General features: G+C 42.4%; 1 protein-coding gene across 2 annotated transcripts in view; it reads right to left on the bottom strand.

Annotated features, from left to right (window-relative positions):
• Positions 1–19,031, bottom strand: part of LOC143035738 (uncharacterized) — a 358,135-nt gene that overhangs the window by 31,550 nt on the left and 307,554 nt on the right. For both annotated transcript variants that reach the window (XM_076202648.1, XM_076202649.1), the window contains exons 18-19: positions 15,375–15,511; positions 12,850–13,073 (exon numbers count right to left, since the gene is read on the bottom strand). In XM_076202648.1, the coding sequence (XP_076058763.1) occupies positions 12,850–13,073; positions 15,375–15,511 (361 nt within the window). The remainder of the gene's footprint in view (positions 1–12,849; positions 13,074–15,374; positions 15,512–19,031) is intronic.

Raw genomic sequence — 19,031 nt, 5'->3', positions numbered from 1 at the left:
TGTTGTCGATGTTGGCAATATTCGGTGTTAAGTTGTCCGGCTATTGACTTAATAACCTTACACAACTCCCAAACAAAAAGAAAGTTGATTTCTCATTTACAATATTGCCCTTAAAGAATTCTGCTTCTCAAATACTAAAATCTAATCATATTTTATTTCTCTTCCTTTTCCCACTTTCTTTGTTTCATTTTACGTTTTCTTTCATCTACTCCTTATTCACTTTTATCTAATATTCAATATTTCCCATTCTTTCTTCCTCTGCGTGTCCCTCAATTTCCCTTTTCATTTCACTCTGAGTCCCCCTTCCCCTTCTCGTTCTTCTCCCTTCCTCTTCCTCCCTCTCTTTCCTCCTCCTCTTCCTCTTCCCGTCACCCCTCCATGACGGAACCTCCCCTTCTTCATATGCCATCTAATCCCACTCGTATTTCTCTTCCCCGCTAATCACTCCGACCCTAAATCGTTGCTTTCGAGTCCCGCGCCATGCCGCTTGGACGTCTCACAAAAATTCATATGTGACACATTGTCTATTCATTCATCTATTCATTTACCTACCTATTTATTCATTCTATATATCTATCTCAATTAATCAACTTATCATTGTACTTATCTATTCGTCTAGTTATCTATTCAGTCAGTTGTTTGTCTATTTATATATTCATTTTTCATAGCACGAAATGACAATTTTCTTATAGGTAAATCTTCAGACATGTTTGGGGAGTCGACATGACGTCACGAATTTCTCAGACGTTTTGTGATTACGGTAATGTGACGTCACTAGCCTCGTCCCCATTCTTATGAGAACGCTATGTTCTCTCCGTCGTTCTATAAATGTCTTGGTACAACAGTATTATCCTATATTCAACTGCAGGAAAAGACATCTGAAGTTTAAGAGCATTGAATAAACGGTATTTCTAAACTTGTTTGCCAGCCTCTCATAGATGCAGTTCTAATCTGTATCATTGGATAGCTCTTCTCATTCTAAATATTTTGAGCCTTACAAATAAGTACCGCAGATTAATAGTAACGTTTGCAGTTGTTATTTTTTTGGGGGGGAGGCAAAGAGACGTTAAGGAAAGGATGAAGCGGACTGGTATACGAGGGAAATTCCTCTTTCAGTTTTCTACCACGCTTCGATCGACGAGGAAGCTGGCGACGAATAGAAAACGATTGGACTTTTTTTTTTCTTCTTCTAAGAAACATGTTTGTAATTATCAGGTTACGTTGGGTCAGGTTAGGCTTGGTTATTAGGTTAGGATAGGTTATGCTAGGTTATGGTAGGTTTCGTTAGGTTAGATTAGATTAGGTTAGGTTAGGTGCGGTTGTGCTATTCTCTATCGCAGCCCCCGTCAAAAAATAGATAAAATAAAAAATTAATTATAAAAAAAAAAATCGCTACTGACGTTGCTATCAATTTGTGTAACATATTTATGGGGTTCAAAATACTCAAAATGATAAGAGCTATCCAATGATATAGACAAGAATAGCATCTGTGAAACTAGCAAACAACTTTATATTTATGGACGCATTCTGAAGACGATATGACGTCATGTCGACTCCGGGAACATTTGGAAATAGAAAATGTGGACATTTTGGTCTTCGTATCGTTCAACGATGGTTCCTTTACGTTTATCTGTTTTCTTTTTATTTGTTTGTTTACTTGTTTGTTTTCATTCATTTATCTATTCATTTACTTATCTATTTATCTACTTATTTGATTATCTATTTTTCATCTATTTATTCATTTCTTACATAAAAAACGTAGGTCTTTCTCTCACTGGTGGTCCTGCAGTATGGACAGCAAAGCTGCCCATTTTCAAAATCCGTCAAAACCTCACCTCCATCAGCAGGTGCAGCCCTGAGAGGCTGGCACTCGGTCTCCGGACTGGGCCTAAGATCTCTTTCTATCAACTTCATCTGTTCACACATGAAGAGCTGACTACTACTACTACTACTACTACTATTATCATTACTATTATTATTACTATTATTATTACTATTATTATTACTATCATTATTATTATTAATTATTATTATTATTAATTATCATTATTATTATTATCATTTATTATCATTATTATTATTTATTATTATCATTATTATCATTATTACTATTATTACTATTATTATTATTATCATTATTACTATCAATGCTATTAATATCATCATCATAATCAACATAATCATCATCATCATCATTATTATTATTATTACTATATCATCATTATTACTATCATTATTTTTCATTATTATTATCATGATCATCATTATCATTATTGTCACGCCCTATCGTGAATATGATAGGATGTTTTGTGTCTGCAAACAAGTATTGTAATAATGTCACATCATGTATATGTGTATGTACCTTGTACTGTGTTTCGGTTGTACTGACAAATTGTTGCTAATGTATAGATTGGGACAATTTATGATGCTACGCAAATTGTGTAGAAGAGTGAGAGTGAAGGGACGAGATACCCATCAGGGAATCACGTGCCGGACATTCGAGACATTTACATAAGGACTACCCGGCGCTCCGCATAACTGCGTAGTTGTGACGTCATCAGCGGTTATAAAAGAGGATGAAAAGGACGCGTTCGCCAGAGAGAGAGAGGATAAAGCAATCTATCTACGAGTAGAGACAGACGGATCATCCTCTCCTTCTTCAAGACTTCAGGACAAGTAGGATGTCCTTCAGCAGCCCCTCGGCTGAATAAAGACAACTGTCTCTCTTCAAGGCTTCACGATAACTTGTAAATCCTTCTCCAGCTCCCGGATGAATAGTCAACCGATTCTATTCAAGAATACGAGACGCCAGAGTATGTTCCCCTCCTCCCTCATGCCTCATATTTAGGTTACTTAATTCCATGTCTTAACTTTATGTGATATGAAAAATGTAATATGTAGTATTTTGTGTGTAGGAGAGTTAGTAATACAATGTCTGTTCAGGGTTTTTCTCCTCCCTCTGACTTTGATAAAATATCAAGGCATAAATTTCTTGTCATTCTCTTTTGGTGTTGGATAAGGTTTTCTCATCAAATACTGGAAACAGGCGTTTAGTACCGAAGGAAGAATATGATATCATCATCATAATCAATCTGAAGAAGAAGAAGAAGGAGAAGGAGAAGGAGAAGAAGAAGAAGAAGAAGAAGAAGAAGAAGAAGAAGAAGAAGAAGAAGAAGAAGAAGAAGAAGAAGAAGAAGAAGAAGAAGAAGAAGAAGATGAAAAAGAAGAAGAAGAAGAAGAAGAAGAAGAAGATGATGAAAAAGATGATGAAAAAGAAGATGAAAAAGAAGATGAAAAAGAAGATGAAAAAGAAGATGAAAAAGAAGAAGAAGAAGAAGAAGAAGAAGAAGAAGAAGAAGAAGAAGAAGAAGAAGAAGAAGAAGAAGGAGAAGGAGAAGGAGAAGGAGAAGAAGAAGAAGAAGAAGAAGAAGAAGAAGGTGGTTAGATAAGGAGAAGGAAGATGAAGGATGAAATAGAGAGAAAGAAAACGAATTAGAGGGTAAAAAAATAAATAGAAGAGGAAGAGAGAAGAAAGAGGAGAAAGAAAAGGAAGAGGAGGAGGAGGGTCACCCGACCCAAGTGGACACCCTCAAGTGACGTGATGGGGGGGGGGGGATGAGAACATTACAAAAGGGCGGGGCAGTGACCGGAGGGGGAAGGGGGTAGGGGGAAGGGGAAGGGGAGGGGGAAGTGGGAAAGGGATGAGTGTAATAGTGTTCCTTGCTGATTCAGCATTTGGCAGGGGGGAAGGGGGAGGGAGGAATCATTCCCTCTCTTTTACAAATATATATATATATATATGTATATATATATATATTATATCTATATATATATATATATATATATATATATATATATATATATATATATATAGAGAGTGAGAGAGAGAGAGAGAGAGAGAGAGAGAGAGAGAGAGAGAGAGAGAGAGAGAGAGAGAGAGAGAGAGAGAGGAGACGGCATATAGGAAGACATATACAACAAAGGAAGTATAGGCCGATTAAAAGAACTTAAGCCCACAATAGGAATAAGGTAACAAGATTAAATTAAATGAGTCGAAATATACTTATTTGATTAAATTATCCAACTCAAGTTCTTGTTTGTTATTACTATGATAAGGGAGTAGAGAAAGTGAAAATAATATCGAAAATATATATATAATATTTTTATATCAATTATGCCCATCAAGGGTCTATTTCGATTGTGCTTTTGGTCTCTCCTACACCAGATGATTTCATTCAGACAGAAAATAGCCCTTTGTCATGATTGGGTAAAAAGAAATATATTCAAATTGGTTATATTCAACACAAACGAACAATTATGACCAAATCGCCACACAAAAAGAAAAATTATTGAAGAAAAAAATCTTCGATGTTGGAGGGTGAATTTTTTTTTTTTTTTTTTTTTCCTTTCAGTTCTATTAATAACCTATGTATTTCTTTTAGAAAATCTTTGATGTTGGATGGTGGTTTTTTTTTTTTTTTTTTTTTTTTTTTTTTTTTTACACCCAATGTATTCCAGCCGCCACCGGGATATCTTATTCTGTTGAGGAAAGCGTCCTCAGAAGCTGTGAAAGAGATAAAGCCATCACGATTAAGCTTTTCACTGATATGAACACTTTCCGCGTTTGTTCTGGCTACTCCGTGCTGGGTACCGACAGCATAGGTTTTAGGAAGTCATTATTTTAATCATTTTAATGACCCCCCACCCCACCACTACGGACCATATGTCTTCTTCTTCATCTTCATCTTCATCTTCATCTTCATCTTCATCTTCATCTTCTTCTTCATCTTCTTCTTCTTCTTCATCATCTTCTTCATCTTCTTCTTCATCTTCTTCATCTTCTTCATCTTCTTCTTCTTCTTCTTTTCTTTTTACTAATACTGTATTTACTCATAGTAGAAATACCGATTACTCTCACTTTCTACTTTCCCTCTTGAAATCTTCCTCTACCATCTCCATGACTCTACTTTTTTGGTAGGACATTTTCCTCAAGGACAGAATCCCTGGTTATCGACAGTGACATACAATACTTTTTTCCTTCCACTAGACATCTTCATTCGGACGAATAAAATCCCCTATGTAGCTAAAAAAAAATACAGACGAACCTCACCTTACGAACATTCGACATACGAGCTTTCTGACATACGAACGACGACTCAATTCTGCTTTACCAGTTTCAAAGGTAAGATATCCAACATCAGAATATCAGTATTACAATTAATTTTGTTTTGTGTATCATTAGTGTGCTTATAATAAGAAAACATATACTGACTTTACATCATACTTCCCTATGCATATAGATTTGAGTACTTTTAAAACGATACTCAAAAACTTCTTACGAGCATTTCAAGTTACGAGCGCCCGTTCGGAACGTAACTCGTTCGAAGATTGAGAAGTGTCTGTAGAGGCAACAGCGCGACCCAGCGAACAGATACAAAGCTGCAAGAACCCAAATAAGACAAACGACAACAGAGACAGAACTCAGCGAAAGAGTCGAGAAATGTGTAAACAAAGAATAGGAAAATGACCCCTAAAGGGTAACAACACCCAGGAGGGGAGAACACTCCCCCCTGCTCGCTGGATCAGCCAAGTGGTACTTACCAGTGACGTCTGGAAATGACAGAACACCCCTCCCCCTATTCTACCCCCCACCCCCTTCCCCCTTGTCCCTCCCTCTCCCACCTCCTCCTTTAGGGGACTGATACAACAAAGACGACTTACTCCTTACTTGACGCCAATATCTGGTTGTACTTTACAACCACCGAACATTTCCAAATCCAAAAAAATATTCATACCTTCTTAATGACGTGTTGATGACGTCATACCCACTTCTATTACGTCATACCTTTACAAAGTCTCTAGGCCTGATGGATTTCTTAAAGAATCTCCGTAACTTTTCTGGATTCGCCATCAGACCCTTTGGGACACTGCCGCGCGGGTCTCTCGAATTCGGAAACCAAAATTTGACTTCAAGGTGAAGCGAAGAGGTTTTGCCCAAACTCGCTTAACCTGTTCCGTACCTGGTGCCACTTTTCCATTCATACATATACATATATATATATATATACATACATACATACACACATACATACATACATACATATACATACATACACATATATACAAATGTGTGTGTGTGTGTGTGTGTGTGTGCGTGTGTGTGTGTGTGTGTATACATACACTGTACATATACAAATACTTGTACAGTACATATACAGTATGTACACATATATGTATACATATCAGGTTGTCGGCGACTAACCTGGATCCCCCAATTATTTCCTGCCAGTGAGAAGGATGTATTGGACACTCAGATGAAAAAAAAAAAAAAAAAAAAAAAAAAAATCCATCGAAAGGGCAGACAAACTTTTTATGAGTCAATGGGCGTCCAATTCCATTATGGGTCACTAACCCACGTTTTTGCCACTCGTGGCATCCAAGTAGGGCCGGGAGACGGGAGTCCTAAAGACTGATTGATATCCTAGTACTGTGGTTACGCTGAGGTGGCCCCCTGGGGCTAGCAACGCTCCCCTGGGGCTAGCAACGCCCCTCTTTGGGCCTTTTTTCACCCCAGGACTAGTGGTTTATCTTTGCTCATAGAGGCAAATCGGTTCGGCTGCTTTACTTGAATCTTTGAGTCAGGTACGCCCTTATTCATGCAGCTACCACATGGGCCGACACCGTATGGTCCACGGTTGGCTCCCCTAGTGCAAAGGTGGTGAATGCGTGTAGTCTCCCACAAACCATCGACTCTTACGTTAAAGATGTATGCTCAAAGCTTATTCTCTCCTCCTTGAGGTTGACAGTGGGTGGGACCGTAGAAGGCCGAATCTTAAAATATATTAGGCATCCATACACGACGCTTATTGTGAGAGTAGGCTTGCGAGCTGCACTTGTTACAACCACTCAACCCACTGTGCATTGCCGGGGTGTCGCAAAAGAGGAACAAGAACACATCGAGCTAGGCTTGGTCCCTCCGTGTGGGGGCTTATAAACATTCTCTCCCTGGATGACCGACTAGTTTTTTCTAGCCTAGGAGGCCTAGCATGGATACCGTGGCGCTTAAACCTTCTCTCCCTCTCCCAGGATGACCGACTAGTTTTTTTCTAGCCTAGGAGGCCTAGCATGGATACCGTGGCGCTTATAAACATTCTCTCCCTCTCCCAGGATGACCGACTAGTTTTTCTAGCTTAGGAGGCCTAGAATGGATACCGTGGCGCTTAAACATTCTCTCCCTCTCCCAGGATGACCGACTAGTTTTTTCTAGCTCAGGAGTTCTAGAATGGATATCGTGGTTCTCTCTGAGGTGAGGAGACCAGGCACCGGCGAGATCAGTGGCAAGGGCTACACCTACTCCTGGTTGGGCCTGAGAGACGGATCTCTCTTTGCAGAAGTACCTGTAGACATATCTAACGAACTGCAGCATAGAATTTACTTTGGTTAATGAGCGTATGATGTTGGTGAATCTGTACCACACCTTAGGTTTCATCTCTCTTATAGCTGTATATGCTCCTATCGAGGCGTAAGATACTTGAAGAAATGTTCTCCGTCATGCTTGACTATTGTCAACCGTTGTTTGTTAAGATTTGCTTGGCCCGAGTGAGTTCTTGGTGTAGGAGGGGCCAGTTCGAGCATACGGGGAGAGTTTTTAATAGGGGAGGTACTTCTACTTCCTTCTGGAATGTATCCCCACTAAAAACTCACCACCCCACTCCCACACAGTGGTAAGTGAGAAACCCCTAGTAGGAAAAAGCGCTGTCAGTTGCAGCAGTAGCCTTTTTTTTTTTTTTTTTTTAAGACCGACGTCAGGTCGCCTCCCCGCCTGGTCAGGGGGGGGCTGTCGGGCTATCCAATTAGTTGCTTCACTCCTTGATGTACTAACCGAGGAACGGCCATCGGCCCGCTTGATTAATTCCGACCAGAAATCACGTTCGGTCGTGTCCTTCCATCCGTCTTCCACGTCCCCTTGCTCCATTCATGCATATTCACCAAAACCCCCGACGCTCTTCCCGGTCAGCTGATGAATGGAAGAGATATTCCACGGCGAGTCAGCTGAGGCCAGCGGATGCTCCGTGGGGTGATGGGTTTGATGGATGGACGGCCGACGGGTTGATGTGAGGTGCGAGATAGATGGAGGAAGGCACGGGCACTTGGATAGAGAGGTGATAGATAATCTCAGGGACGACTGGAGACGATAGGTTGTCCAGAAGCTGGAGAGGAGGTATGGGATCTCAGGGAGGGAATGTCGAGTGGGGGAAATAGAAAACGGAAGAAACTGGAGAAGGTTGAAGAAAATGTTTGAGAAGGGGATCGAAAGAAAAGAGGAAGCATAGCTACACTCCCAAGTAGAACCATATCTGTGCGAGTATGAGTGAGTGAGTGAGTGAGTGTGTGTGTGTGTGTGTGTGTGTGTGTGTGTGTGTGTGTGTGTGTGTGTGTGTGTGTGTGTGTGTGTGTGTGTGTGTGTGTACACACACACACACACACACACACACACACATATAAAAATATATATATATGTGTATTATATATATATAATATATATATATATATATATGTACATATATGTGTGTATGATATTCTCAAAATGGGTTTGTGTATTCTGATAAAATTAATACACCAACAGTTCCGACTTGCTTACTGTCGATTGAGTAGACTGATTAAGATTTCTGTTGTCGCCTCCCAACTTTGTAGAATTGACCCAACAGGTCAAACGGATCCTTTAATACAGCGTCTCTTAGCCTGTGAAGCTATGTTTACATATATATGTATGCATACATATCTTTCTAGTAATAAGATTTTAGTTAGGAGGTGCTGGACTGCTTAGACCTGACTGCAGGGTGTGGTCGAATTCAAAGTGACGATATTTTTTTTCACTGACACTGAAGCACTGAGCGGACGCGTCACTGATACGGCACTGACGTGTGTGAATAAGCCTTTAGGGGGTCGGAAAAGTTTGTGGAATCTTGCTCTGATATGTATGTAGTTCCGACAGCCGCCAGCCTATTCAATTCACCTGCATGGTGAGGGGTTGAATAAAATGAGTAAATCCCCTTGAGGAAAATCACTCAAAGTGACTACTAGTGTTAATGTCACAGGACCTTCTCAAATTTCCCTGTTGAAGAAAACCCGATGCATTTTGATACAGATCTTTCTCAAAAACTCTATCGAGTCACTCTAAACAAGAGGTTCTCAATTTTTTTTTCAAGTACCCCCATTCATCTGCCACCGAATATAGAACAACAATATATGAAGACTAATTCAACATGCACTGGTACTACAGTGGATACTATAAAATGGTACAAATTATAATGACTTCCTTGAGAAGAAGCATTACCATCCAAAGCGATTCACAATGATACTACACATGCACGAATGAAAGTTTAGTTAGTTTACTGATAAACAGTATTAAACTTCAGTCATATAAGTACCCTAGGGAAAACTTATTATAAACCCCAGTTTGAGAACATCTGTAGTCTAGATTATATACGAACCTCCTGTCTAAGTTAAGTTAGAATATGGTTATTCGTCCTGCCCTGCGACAGGACAACGCCTGGAATGCCCATCCTATTACCAACGTCACACCTTCCTGTGATCTTTCCCAGTTCCCTTAAGCTTTCGTTATCAATTCTCAACCCTTCCAAGGCCGGGTCTCCGCGCCGCAAAGCCCCGGAAAGGACCACGGCGTGGGAAGGGACGTCCAAATTAATTAGCGGAGAGTTGTCGAACCTTTCTTGCGGGGCCACCCAAGGCCTCATCCATCGCGGACGCTCCGGGTGACTCCTCACACCTCTATGTGGGCGTGGCCAACGCCATTACGTCATTGTCTCCCGGCCACACCCCTTTCTCACCCCGCCACACCTCTATCGGTCACAGGATGACAACGTTGGCTGTCACACGTCTCTCAACGTTCGAATGACGATGGACTGCACGGGTCAGGTCATCGAGGTGGTTAAGCCTTTTAACACAATAATATAAACTGAATAAAGTCGTTTGGCATTAGCCAGAATAAAATCTATATATGGTGCCGATGTCCGTATATATATATGTATATATATATATATATATATATATATAGTCAATATATATATATATATATATATATATATATATATATATATATAGATGGATAGATAGATAGATATAGATCTAGGTGTAGATATAGATATTAATGGTGTATATAGGGAGGATATTTTCTCTTATGCATATTTTACTGAAAGTGATGACTAGTTGTGCGATCATTATTCTTTAAAGGTATTTTTCATATGCCTTATTGTGGTCTTATTCTTCTTGAAAGGGAAGTTTATGATCTCATTATAAGTAGTAATTTTTACTAGATCGGGATTTCGGGTACAAGACCCTTCTTCAGTAGCCTTGGATATGCTTTCTCTATGGTCACTGTAAGAATGTTCCCGGTTAATTGTGTGACGATATTTTATTTCATATGTTTGTGTTCATACTTGCTCTTCACTGGGGGAGGTCACCTGGTAACTAGGGTAGTGGCGAATTGTCGCATGGTTGGGAAAGCCTTAGGCTTCAGGTTGTGACGTAATGTCGCGTGCTTAGATTTGTGGCGTTTTGTCCCATACTTGGGTTTCTAGTGTTTTTTGTCGTATGTTTGGGTTTGTGGCGTTTTGTCGCATGCTTGAGAGTGCCTTGAGGTCATCTGCTTGTATGTTTAGGTTTGGGCTTAACTCTATGATATACAATGCTTCTAAGATGGAATGGCGCCTATCTTTTGTACATATTTCCAAAATCTCGGTGTTTTCATCTTGGATGTTTCTTGCCATGGCTACTGTTATTCTCTGAATTTTTTTTTTTTTTTTTTTTGGGGGGAGGGGTGTCTCCTGATGTAAGGTGATATGGAAGGCGACGGTATAACTTCATTGTCGTCATGCCAGTATAGGTGGTAACTAGGGCTTGGCAGTTCCCTCGGGTACATTTGAACCTATAGATAACAAAGTGACTTCTGAAGTTTCTTACTATCTTTGTCGTGGCTGTTCTTAAGCAGGAGGTGGCTTTTTTTTCTAATACATTACTATGTTATGCATTTTCTCTGGGTTGATTGGCTTGATGTTCCTCTTGATAATTTGTTTAATTTTGCGTTTTTCCTCTTTAGAGGCTGACGAATATACAAACACACACACACACACACACACACACACACACATACAAATACACACACACGCACATACACATACACACACACATATATATATATATATATATATATATATATATATATATACATATATATAAAGATATATATAACTGTGTGTGTGTGTGTGTGTATTTGTGTGTGTGTGTGTGTGTGTGTGTGTGTGTGTGTGTGTGTGTGTGTGTGTGTGTGTGTGTGTGTGTGTGTGTGTGTGTGTGTGTGTGTGTGTACATATATGGTATACCAGAATTGTTGTAATCCCTCCAGGCATTACAGTGGCCTTCCTCTATGTAAACCTAGCCAGAATAGCCAGAATAAAATATATCAAGGGCGCCTCCGTCACAGGAGGGGCCGAAACCGCCTCCATCACTTGTTACGGCCAACCTAAATGTGTCATTTGATCTTATCATACACTCGAGGTTAAAATGATTTACGACTGACAATTAACCCTTCCTTTTTTATGACGTTGATCTAAACAGCCACTTACCACCTCTCTCCTATCTTCGTCAACGATTATCTGATGATAATAAGACACATGTTATCTATATTTCCTTTGAATTGATAGATGTTGTCACCAATATAAAAGTTCTCTTTGCCGCCTCTCTCTGGACAGTTAGGGGAAATATGATACTGTGGCCAAACCCACTAAAGAATGTGAAAATTATACAAAAAAAAAAAAAAAAAAAAAAAAACGAAGAACGGTCCGACAGACCTTATAAAACTAAAGAGGAACTGGTTTACCAACAGAGTGGATAAGGAATGGAATAGACTTAGTAACCATGTACCGACCGCTGAAACAATTGGTTGTTTTTTAATAGATTAGATAACTTTATGGATAGGGATTACAGGTGGTAAGCGACATGGAACTGCCTAGCTTAGGCCTTATGGTCTCTTGCAGTCTCCCCCGTTCTTGTGTTTTTATGTTCTTAAGAAGAATAACTGTTGCTTCGAGTTTCCTTGATTGGAAATCCTCAAACTCACAGTACCTAGTGACGGTCCTCAGCCTCTTCCATAGAACTTTCCAGGAAGAAACGTTAGACGGTTGTCTATGATATGTTAATATGGAACCGTTTCCATGTTATCAATTGAAGAAAGAATGGGAGTTGTCGCCGGTTGCCAGTTCTCGTGATGTAAAAAAAAAATAAGAGGAAAAGTAGTCATGGTTAACAGAAAACGGTCTTAGAGATACGGGGAGATGATTCACTCCGACGTTTGTCTCACAAGAGCATTGCAAGCAGGTAATATCTCTGGTTCAAAAGAAAGTATTTGACTTGTTTAGTGAAGAACAACGCAAATGACCAAAGAAAAGACTGTTAAAAGGAGACTCAATAAATGTGGGAGAGTATATTGGTCTCCTGTGAGGCGTGATTAAACAAATAGGAATGTTCTGTTTTCGGTGCCGTGCGAACGCGAGACCGTTTCTCGAGTCACCTGCTAGGAGAAGGAGGAGCACCAGCAGGTGAGCAGTCGCTGATTGCCTGCCATTTTAATATGAAAAAAGTAAAAAATAAAAATTAAAAAAAAAGTGATGAAAACGGAAATCTTAAACTCCTTCCGGAGAGTAGGTACCGACCCTCACCCCCCGGGTCGCATTTCCAGATGGAAGTACGTTGATGGTGTATAGAGACGGGCGAGGGGGTGCCCATCGTCAGCCAGTACCCCCAAACAAAACAAGCAACTGTAACACTCACTTCAGGAGTAGCCTGTAGAAGGTGTTGTCGAAGACGGGTCTCTGGTTGGACGGGAGCCAGAACTTGGGATAGTAGGCGAAGGCGAAGGACGTCGAGTCGCGGTTCACATTGGGAAGGACGCGGAGGTCGTGGGTCTTGTCCCACTGAGTCAAGGAGGACCCGTTGACACGCCGAAGGAGCTCGTAGAGCATCCCCCTGTTGGTACTATCCCCGATGAACAGGAGCTGGAAGTAGTTCGTTGGTTAGTTTTTGTTAGCTAGTTAGTGAGTTGGTTAGGGAGGTAGTTGCAGTCTGTCACACTGTGTTGTGGGTAACCCAGACCTAGGTGGGAACCCAGGGCTGAGGGGGTAATTTTTCTACCACACAAGGCTTTAGTATATTAGAGTCGGGGTGTACATACAATAGGAGAAGGGCTGGCTTTGTTTGTGTGTTTGTTACCGTGGCGGTCGTAGTTGTTGTTGTTGTTGTTATTGGTGGCAGTCGTAGTTGTTGTTGTTGTTATTGATGGTGATGGTGATGGTGGTGATGGTGGTGGTGGTGGTGGTGGTGGTGGTGGTGGTGGTGGTGGTGGTGGTGGTGGTGGTGGTGGTGGTGGTGGTGGTGGTGGTGGTGGTGGTGGTCGTCGTCTTCGTGGACGTGGTGGTAATAGCTGGCGGTAGTGGTAGTGGTTGTGAAGGTGAAGGTGATGGTGATGGTGATGGTGATGGTGATGGTGGTGGTGGTGGTGATGGTGGTGGTGGTGGTGGTGGTGGTGGTGGTGGTGGTGGTGGTGGTGGTGGTGGTGGTGGTGGTGGTGGTGGTGGTGGTTGTGGTCGTCGTCTTCGTGGACGTGGTGGTAATAGCTGGCGGTAGTGGTAGTGGTTGTGAAGGTGAAGGTGATGGTGATGGTGATGGTGGTGGTGATGGTGGTGATGATGGTTATGGTCGCCGTCGTGGACGTGGTGGTGATGCCTGGCAGTGGTGGTAATGGTTGTGAACAATGATGATGACTGATGATTGTGATGATGACAACGGTAGAAGACCGAGAACCTGCAGCCGAGGGAAATAGAGTGGAGCAAACAGCAGAGGAGGATTAGATTTCGAAGATTAATTGGGGATTCGAGGATCAGACCTTGGGCGGCAGGAGACCTCGATGTCAAATCTAGAAAGGATTAATCCCCTCATCGTCTATATTCAACTCGTCTGTCCATTGCCCCTGTCACCAGGCGATTTCATTCAGATAAGACAAACACCCTCTAGACGTCAAGGGACTGATGCAAAGTGCGGTGCGTAGTGTCCACTTAATCCTATAGCTATCTCAACACCTTCCCCTCTGTCTTCCTGCTGCTAACATTTGGCTATACGTATGCCCTATAATTGGTGCTTTATTTTCATGAATTTATCTATTTCATTATTCACTTATTCATTTACTTTTACCTTAAAGGAAACGTTAGTGTTTAGGGTTCCGAGCCTTCCCCTGTGTTTATGTTCTCCATCATCATCATCATCATCAATATATATATATGTATGTATGTATGTATGTATGTATGTATGTATGTATGTATATAGGGATGCTCTCTGGCTGAGCGGCTTAGAGCGTCGCTACTTGCGGTAGGCCAAGATGACGGCAGTTCGAACTCTACCGCCAGCTAGTTGGACCAAGGACATGGTTGATTAATTTCCACGCTAAAAAGTTTGTCCTAGACTCCTGACAGCGAGAGTTCGCGATCGTTAACCCGAATCATGATTGTATATACAAGACACAACGCTACCGACAGACCATATTCATACCAACACTTAGAAATGGGCTAGTGTCTACCAGATAGCTGCAACAAACGTGTTTATGTTGTATATTTATTATACCAATGAGTATTATGTCATAAGTAATTTATATCCTAGGTTCTCAATGTAAACAAATGCGTTTAGTTCTCCTCTCGAGAGCCGCACCGACCAGTTTGTCCACATCGTAGATCTACGATATGAATGAGTCTATCTGGCCATAAAAGCGCCATTCAGGTCGTGAATCTACGACATTAAAACGCATGTTTGTCTTCTAGATAGCTCTAGTAGCTCTAGTAAGTGTCTAGGTATGCGTAGTAGATTTAGCATACGTGTCTTTTAAAGTGAAAACAAATTTAACAAATAAATAAAAAAGGTTAAATGTGAAGTTGTAACAAATGTCTCTGTTTACATAGTAAATTTACGACATAAACAACTTTACCTAGTAAATGTGTAGAAATTATCTAGCGACCTAAATATATTTCCAGATTTTTTGGTTGGTTGGTCAGCTTGTGTTAAGCGGCCCATACACGATCAATTATATTGCGCAATTTCATTGTCAATACTCTGAATTGACAATTAAATTGACCGTGTATGGACGATATATCGCTCATACACGGTCAATTTAATTGTCAATTCAGAGTATTGACAATGAAATTGCGCAATATAATTGATCGTATATGGGCCGCTTTAGATGTATTATGTTTGTCGTCAAATGATTTAATTCAGCTGTATACCAGGATAAGGACGAACCGTTCATGACTCACCTTCCTGTTTCTGAGGCAAGTGCCGAGAACAGCTGGGGACAAGACAGCGTGTGTGCAGCTGTAGGGTTGCCAAGCTGCAACGCTCCAGTCACAGCTGCTCCTAATGCTGCAGTTCCGACAAGGCATGACCCATCGTCCTGTTATGAAAAAGAAAACAGACAAATGAGTGGATAGATTAACGATAGATAAATATGCAAATAGATAAGTTAATTAAACAAATAAATGGGTAACTAAATTAAACTAATTAGTGATAATTAAATAAACTAACTAATAAATGAAAATATCATCCAGAAAACACTTGTATTTTCATTATAAAGTTTTTACCGGACAAATAATCTTTTCACCAACACAGATTAATTATTTTATAGCACTCCCTTTCTTATTACAAAATCGAGATAATTATTTGACTTTAAGATCTTATTACATAACTCGCTCCCTGGATCAAAAAGGATTTGGTGGCTGTAAGCTACAAGTAGATGGTGACGTCAGCCAAGCTGTAAGTCTTTATTGGATCCGGTTTGAAGAAAATAGAGCCGTCCATTGGCCCGGGACACGGCGTCTGCCTGAAGGAGGCGCAGATGGGGGAACCTGTCCGCTGACAGCTACGAGGAGCGCGGCGACAGCGACGGACGACGACGACGGCGAGTGGCTCCAGGAGGAGGAGGAGGAGGAGGAGGAGGAGGAGGAGGAGGAGGAGGAGGAGGAAGAGGAGGTTGAGGAGGAGGAGGAGGAGGAGGAGGAGGAGGAGGAGGAGGAGGAGGAGGAGGAGGAGGAGGAGGAGGAGGAGGAGGAGGAGGAGGAGGAGGAGAAGAAGGAGGTGGAGGGGTAGGAGTAGAACGAACAGGAGGAGGACGAGAAAGAAAAATAAAAGGAGGAGAATGAGGACAAGAGGAAGAGGAAGAGGAGGTGAAAGAGGAGAAAAAGAGGGAAGAGGAGGAGGAGGAAGAGGAGTAGAAGAAGGTGTAGAAGGAGGAGTAGGAGGAGGAGCGGTAGGAGTAGGAGTAGAACGAACAGAAGGAGGACGAGAAAGAAGAATAAAAGAAGGAGAATGAGGAAAAAAGGAGGAGGAAGAGGAGGTGAAAGAGGAGAAAATGAAGGAAGAGGAGTAGAAGATGATGTAGGAGGAGAAAGAGGAGGAAAAGGAAGGGGAGAAGCAGGAAGAAGAAGAGTATGAGAAAGAGAAACAAGACGAGGAGAAATAGACGGATATAAAAGAAGAGCAGAACGAGCAGATGGAAGAGAGGAGGACGAGGAGGAAGAGCAGGAGGAGGAATAGGAGGAGATAAAGGAAGAGTAGGAGATAATGGATGACGAGGAGATTAAGGAGGAGGAAGGGCCAAAATGACGAGAAGGACAAGGAATATGAGAGTGGAGGAGGAGGAGGGAAAGAAGAAAGAGGAGGAGTGAGAGGAAAAGAAGGGGTGAGTGGGAAAGAGGAGGAAGAAGAAGGAAGAGGAAGGAGAAGGACGAGGATGAAGAAGGGACGAGGGGAAGGAGGATAAGGAAGAGGAAAATGAGGACAAAGATGAGGAGGAGGAGGACCAACAGCAACATGAGGACAAAGAGAATGAAGAGGAGGAGGGGGAGGAGGAGGAGGAGGAGAAGGAGGAGGAGGAGGAGGAGGAGGAGGAAGGGGAGGAGGAGGGGGAGGAGGAGGAGGAGGAGGAGGAGGAGGAGGAGGAGGAGAAGGAGAAGAGGAGAGGAGGAGGAGGAGGAGGAGGAGGAGGAGGAGGAGGAGGAGGAGGAGGAGGGGGAGGAGGAGGAAGAGGAGGAGGAAGAGGAGGAGGAGGAGGAGGAGGAGGAGGAGGAGTCTTTATGGTCTTAAGCTGGACGCTGATGGTACAGACATGTTATCAGTTCTTATGGTGACAGTCGAAAGGATTACCAGCCCTGGTCAGTGGACGTATCCAGATGCGATAACAAATAACTGTTGAGTGGATACTTGGATTAAGACGTGGACATCCAGGTCCCCGGGCCCTAAACCAACTCCCCCCCTCCTCCTCCTCCCCCACACCTCCATCAGGAAGGTGGTGGGGAGGACCTCCTCAGCGTATGTTGACAAGCGCTTCCATCCTTGTGGACAATGCAACGAAGGCGGAAAAGAAGAGATTTAATGTGTGGGTAAGTGAACGGGGTTCTTTCAGTGATGTGCAACTCTGGTCCGTAGGGGTGTTTCGCTGCTGATAGGCGTTCCTGTTCAGTTCTTTAACTGTAGATGGTAGAGATTGTTTTATGTTTCTTTCTCAGTCTGCCGTCAGATGATTTCATTAAGCCCTACGAGCCCCCACCCCCCCCACCCCCTCTCCTTACATTGTTGAAGAGTTACAAGATATCTCGATGAACGGGAGTGAATGAGGGACGCAGGGAGTGAATGAGGGACGGAGGGAGTGAATGAGGGAGTGAGTGAGTGAGTGAATGAGAGAGGGAGTGAGTGAGTGAATGAGGGAGTGAGTGAGTGAATGAGGGAGTGAGTGAATGAGGGAGGTATTGAATGAGGAAGTGAGTGAATGAGAGAGGGATTGAGTGAATGAGAGAGTGAATGAGTGAATGAGGGAGGGCGTGAGTGAGTGAATGAGGGAGGGTGTGAGTGAGTGAATGAGGGAGGGCGTGAGTGAGTGAATGAGGGAGTGAATGAATGAGGGAGTGAGGGAGTGAATGAGGGAGTGAGTGAGGGAGTGAATGAGGGAGGGAGTGAATGAGTGAATGAGGGAGTGAGTGAATGAGTGAATGAATGAGTGAGTGAATGAGGGAGGGAGGGAGGAAGGATCCCGCTGTGTGACTTTCATTCTTGGGCAATGGGATCGATCGGCCGTCTGAAAAGGTCAAGATCAGTTCAAGAATTCCAAGGATTACACGAGCTTGAAAACAATAGCTTTAGGAATGATCTGTTTTTAGGTTCACTTACATGTGTGTATACACACACATACACACACAAACACACACACACACACACACACACACACACACACACACACACACACACACACACACACACACACACACACATATATGTATATATATATACATTTCTAGGGCACAGGTTCTCACGGAGACAATTTTGATTAAAATCAACTGCGCTAATAGATTTAACTATTTTCAGTTGTATCTTCTTAAGTTTAAGGAAGGACTTCCTATCAACTTCATTCAGCTTATGAACGAAATCATCCATGGTGAATGTGAAAAGAAAGGCGCTGGAGAATGCCGATGGTTTCTATTAAATATGTAACAGCATGTAAAAAACTGTTGACAACGACACCTAAAACTTCGGAGTTTTTTCACCTCGATAAGAGGCTTCCTCAGGGTGAGAAGGACTTCATTGGTGTAGAGGCGATGTTCTGGTCTTGAAGGTCTAGAGGCAAGTTAAGAAGGTTGCTAAGCGGGAGGCTTTTTATACTCGGTCGAATGGTTCAGTCGACCCAGAGCGGGTGGAATGCCGGGCTCTGATTGGCTCATAGGACGTTTCGCCTGATCTCGGGCGGCGGGGGTGACCTCTGTCTGCTACGCGGCTCAAGCGGCTAGGCCCGGGCAGAATGCTAGCTTGTGATTGGCTGCGGGGGTTCTCCCGTGATCTTGTGCTTACCCCGGGCAGAATGCTAGCTTCCGATTGGCTGCGGTGATTCTCTCGTGATCTGGAGGAGGCTCTGGTTTTTGGCTGGA

Source organism: Oratosquilla oratoria, chromosome 19 (genome assembly GCF_046742065.1).
Source record: "Oratosquilla oratoria isolate Oo_2021 chromosome 19, ASM4674206v1, whole genome shotgun sequence".
NCBI classification, from domain to species: Eukaryota; Metazoa; Arthropoda; class Malacostraca; order Stomatopoda; family Squillidae; genus Oratosquilla; species Oratosquilla oratoria.
This window is presented reverse-complemented; position numbering and strand designations above follow the sequence as displayed.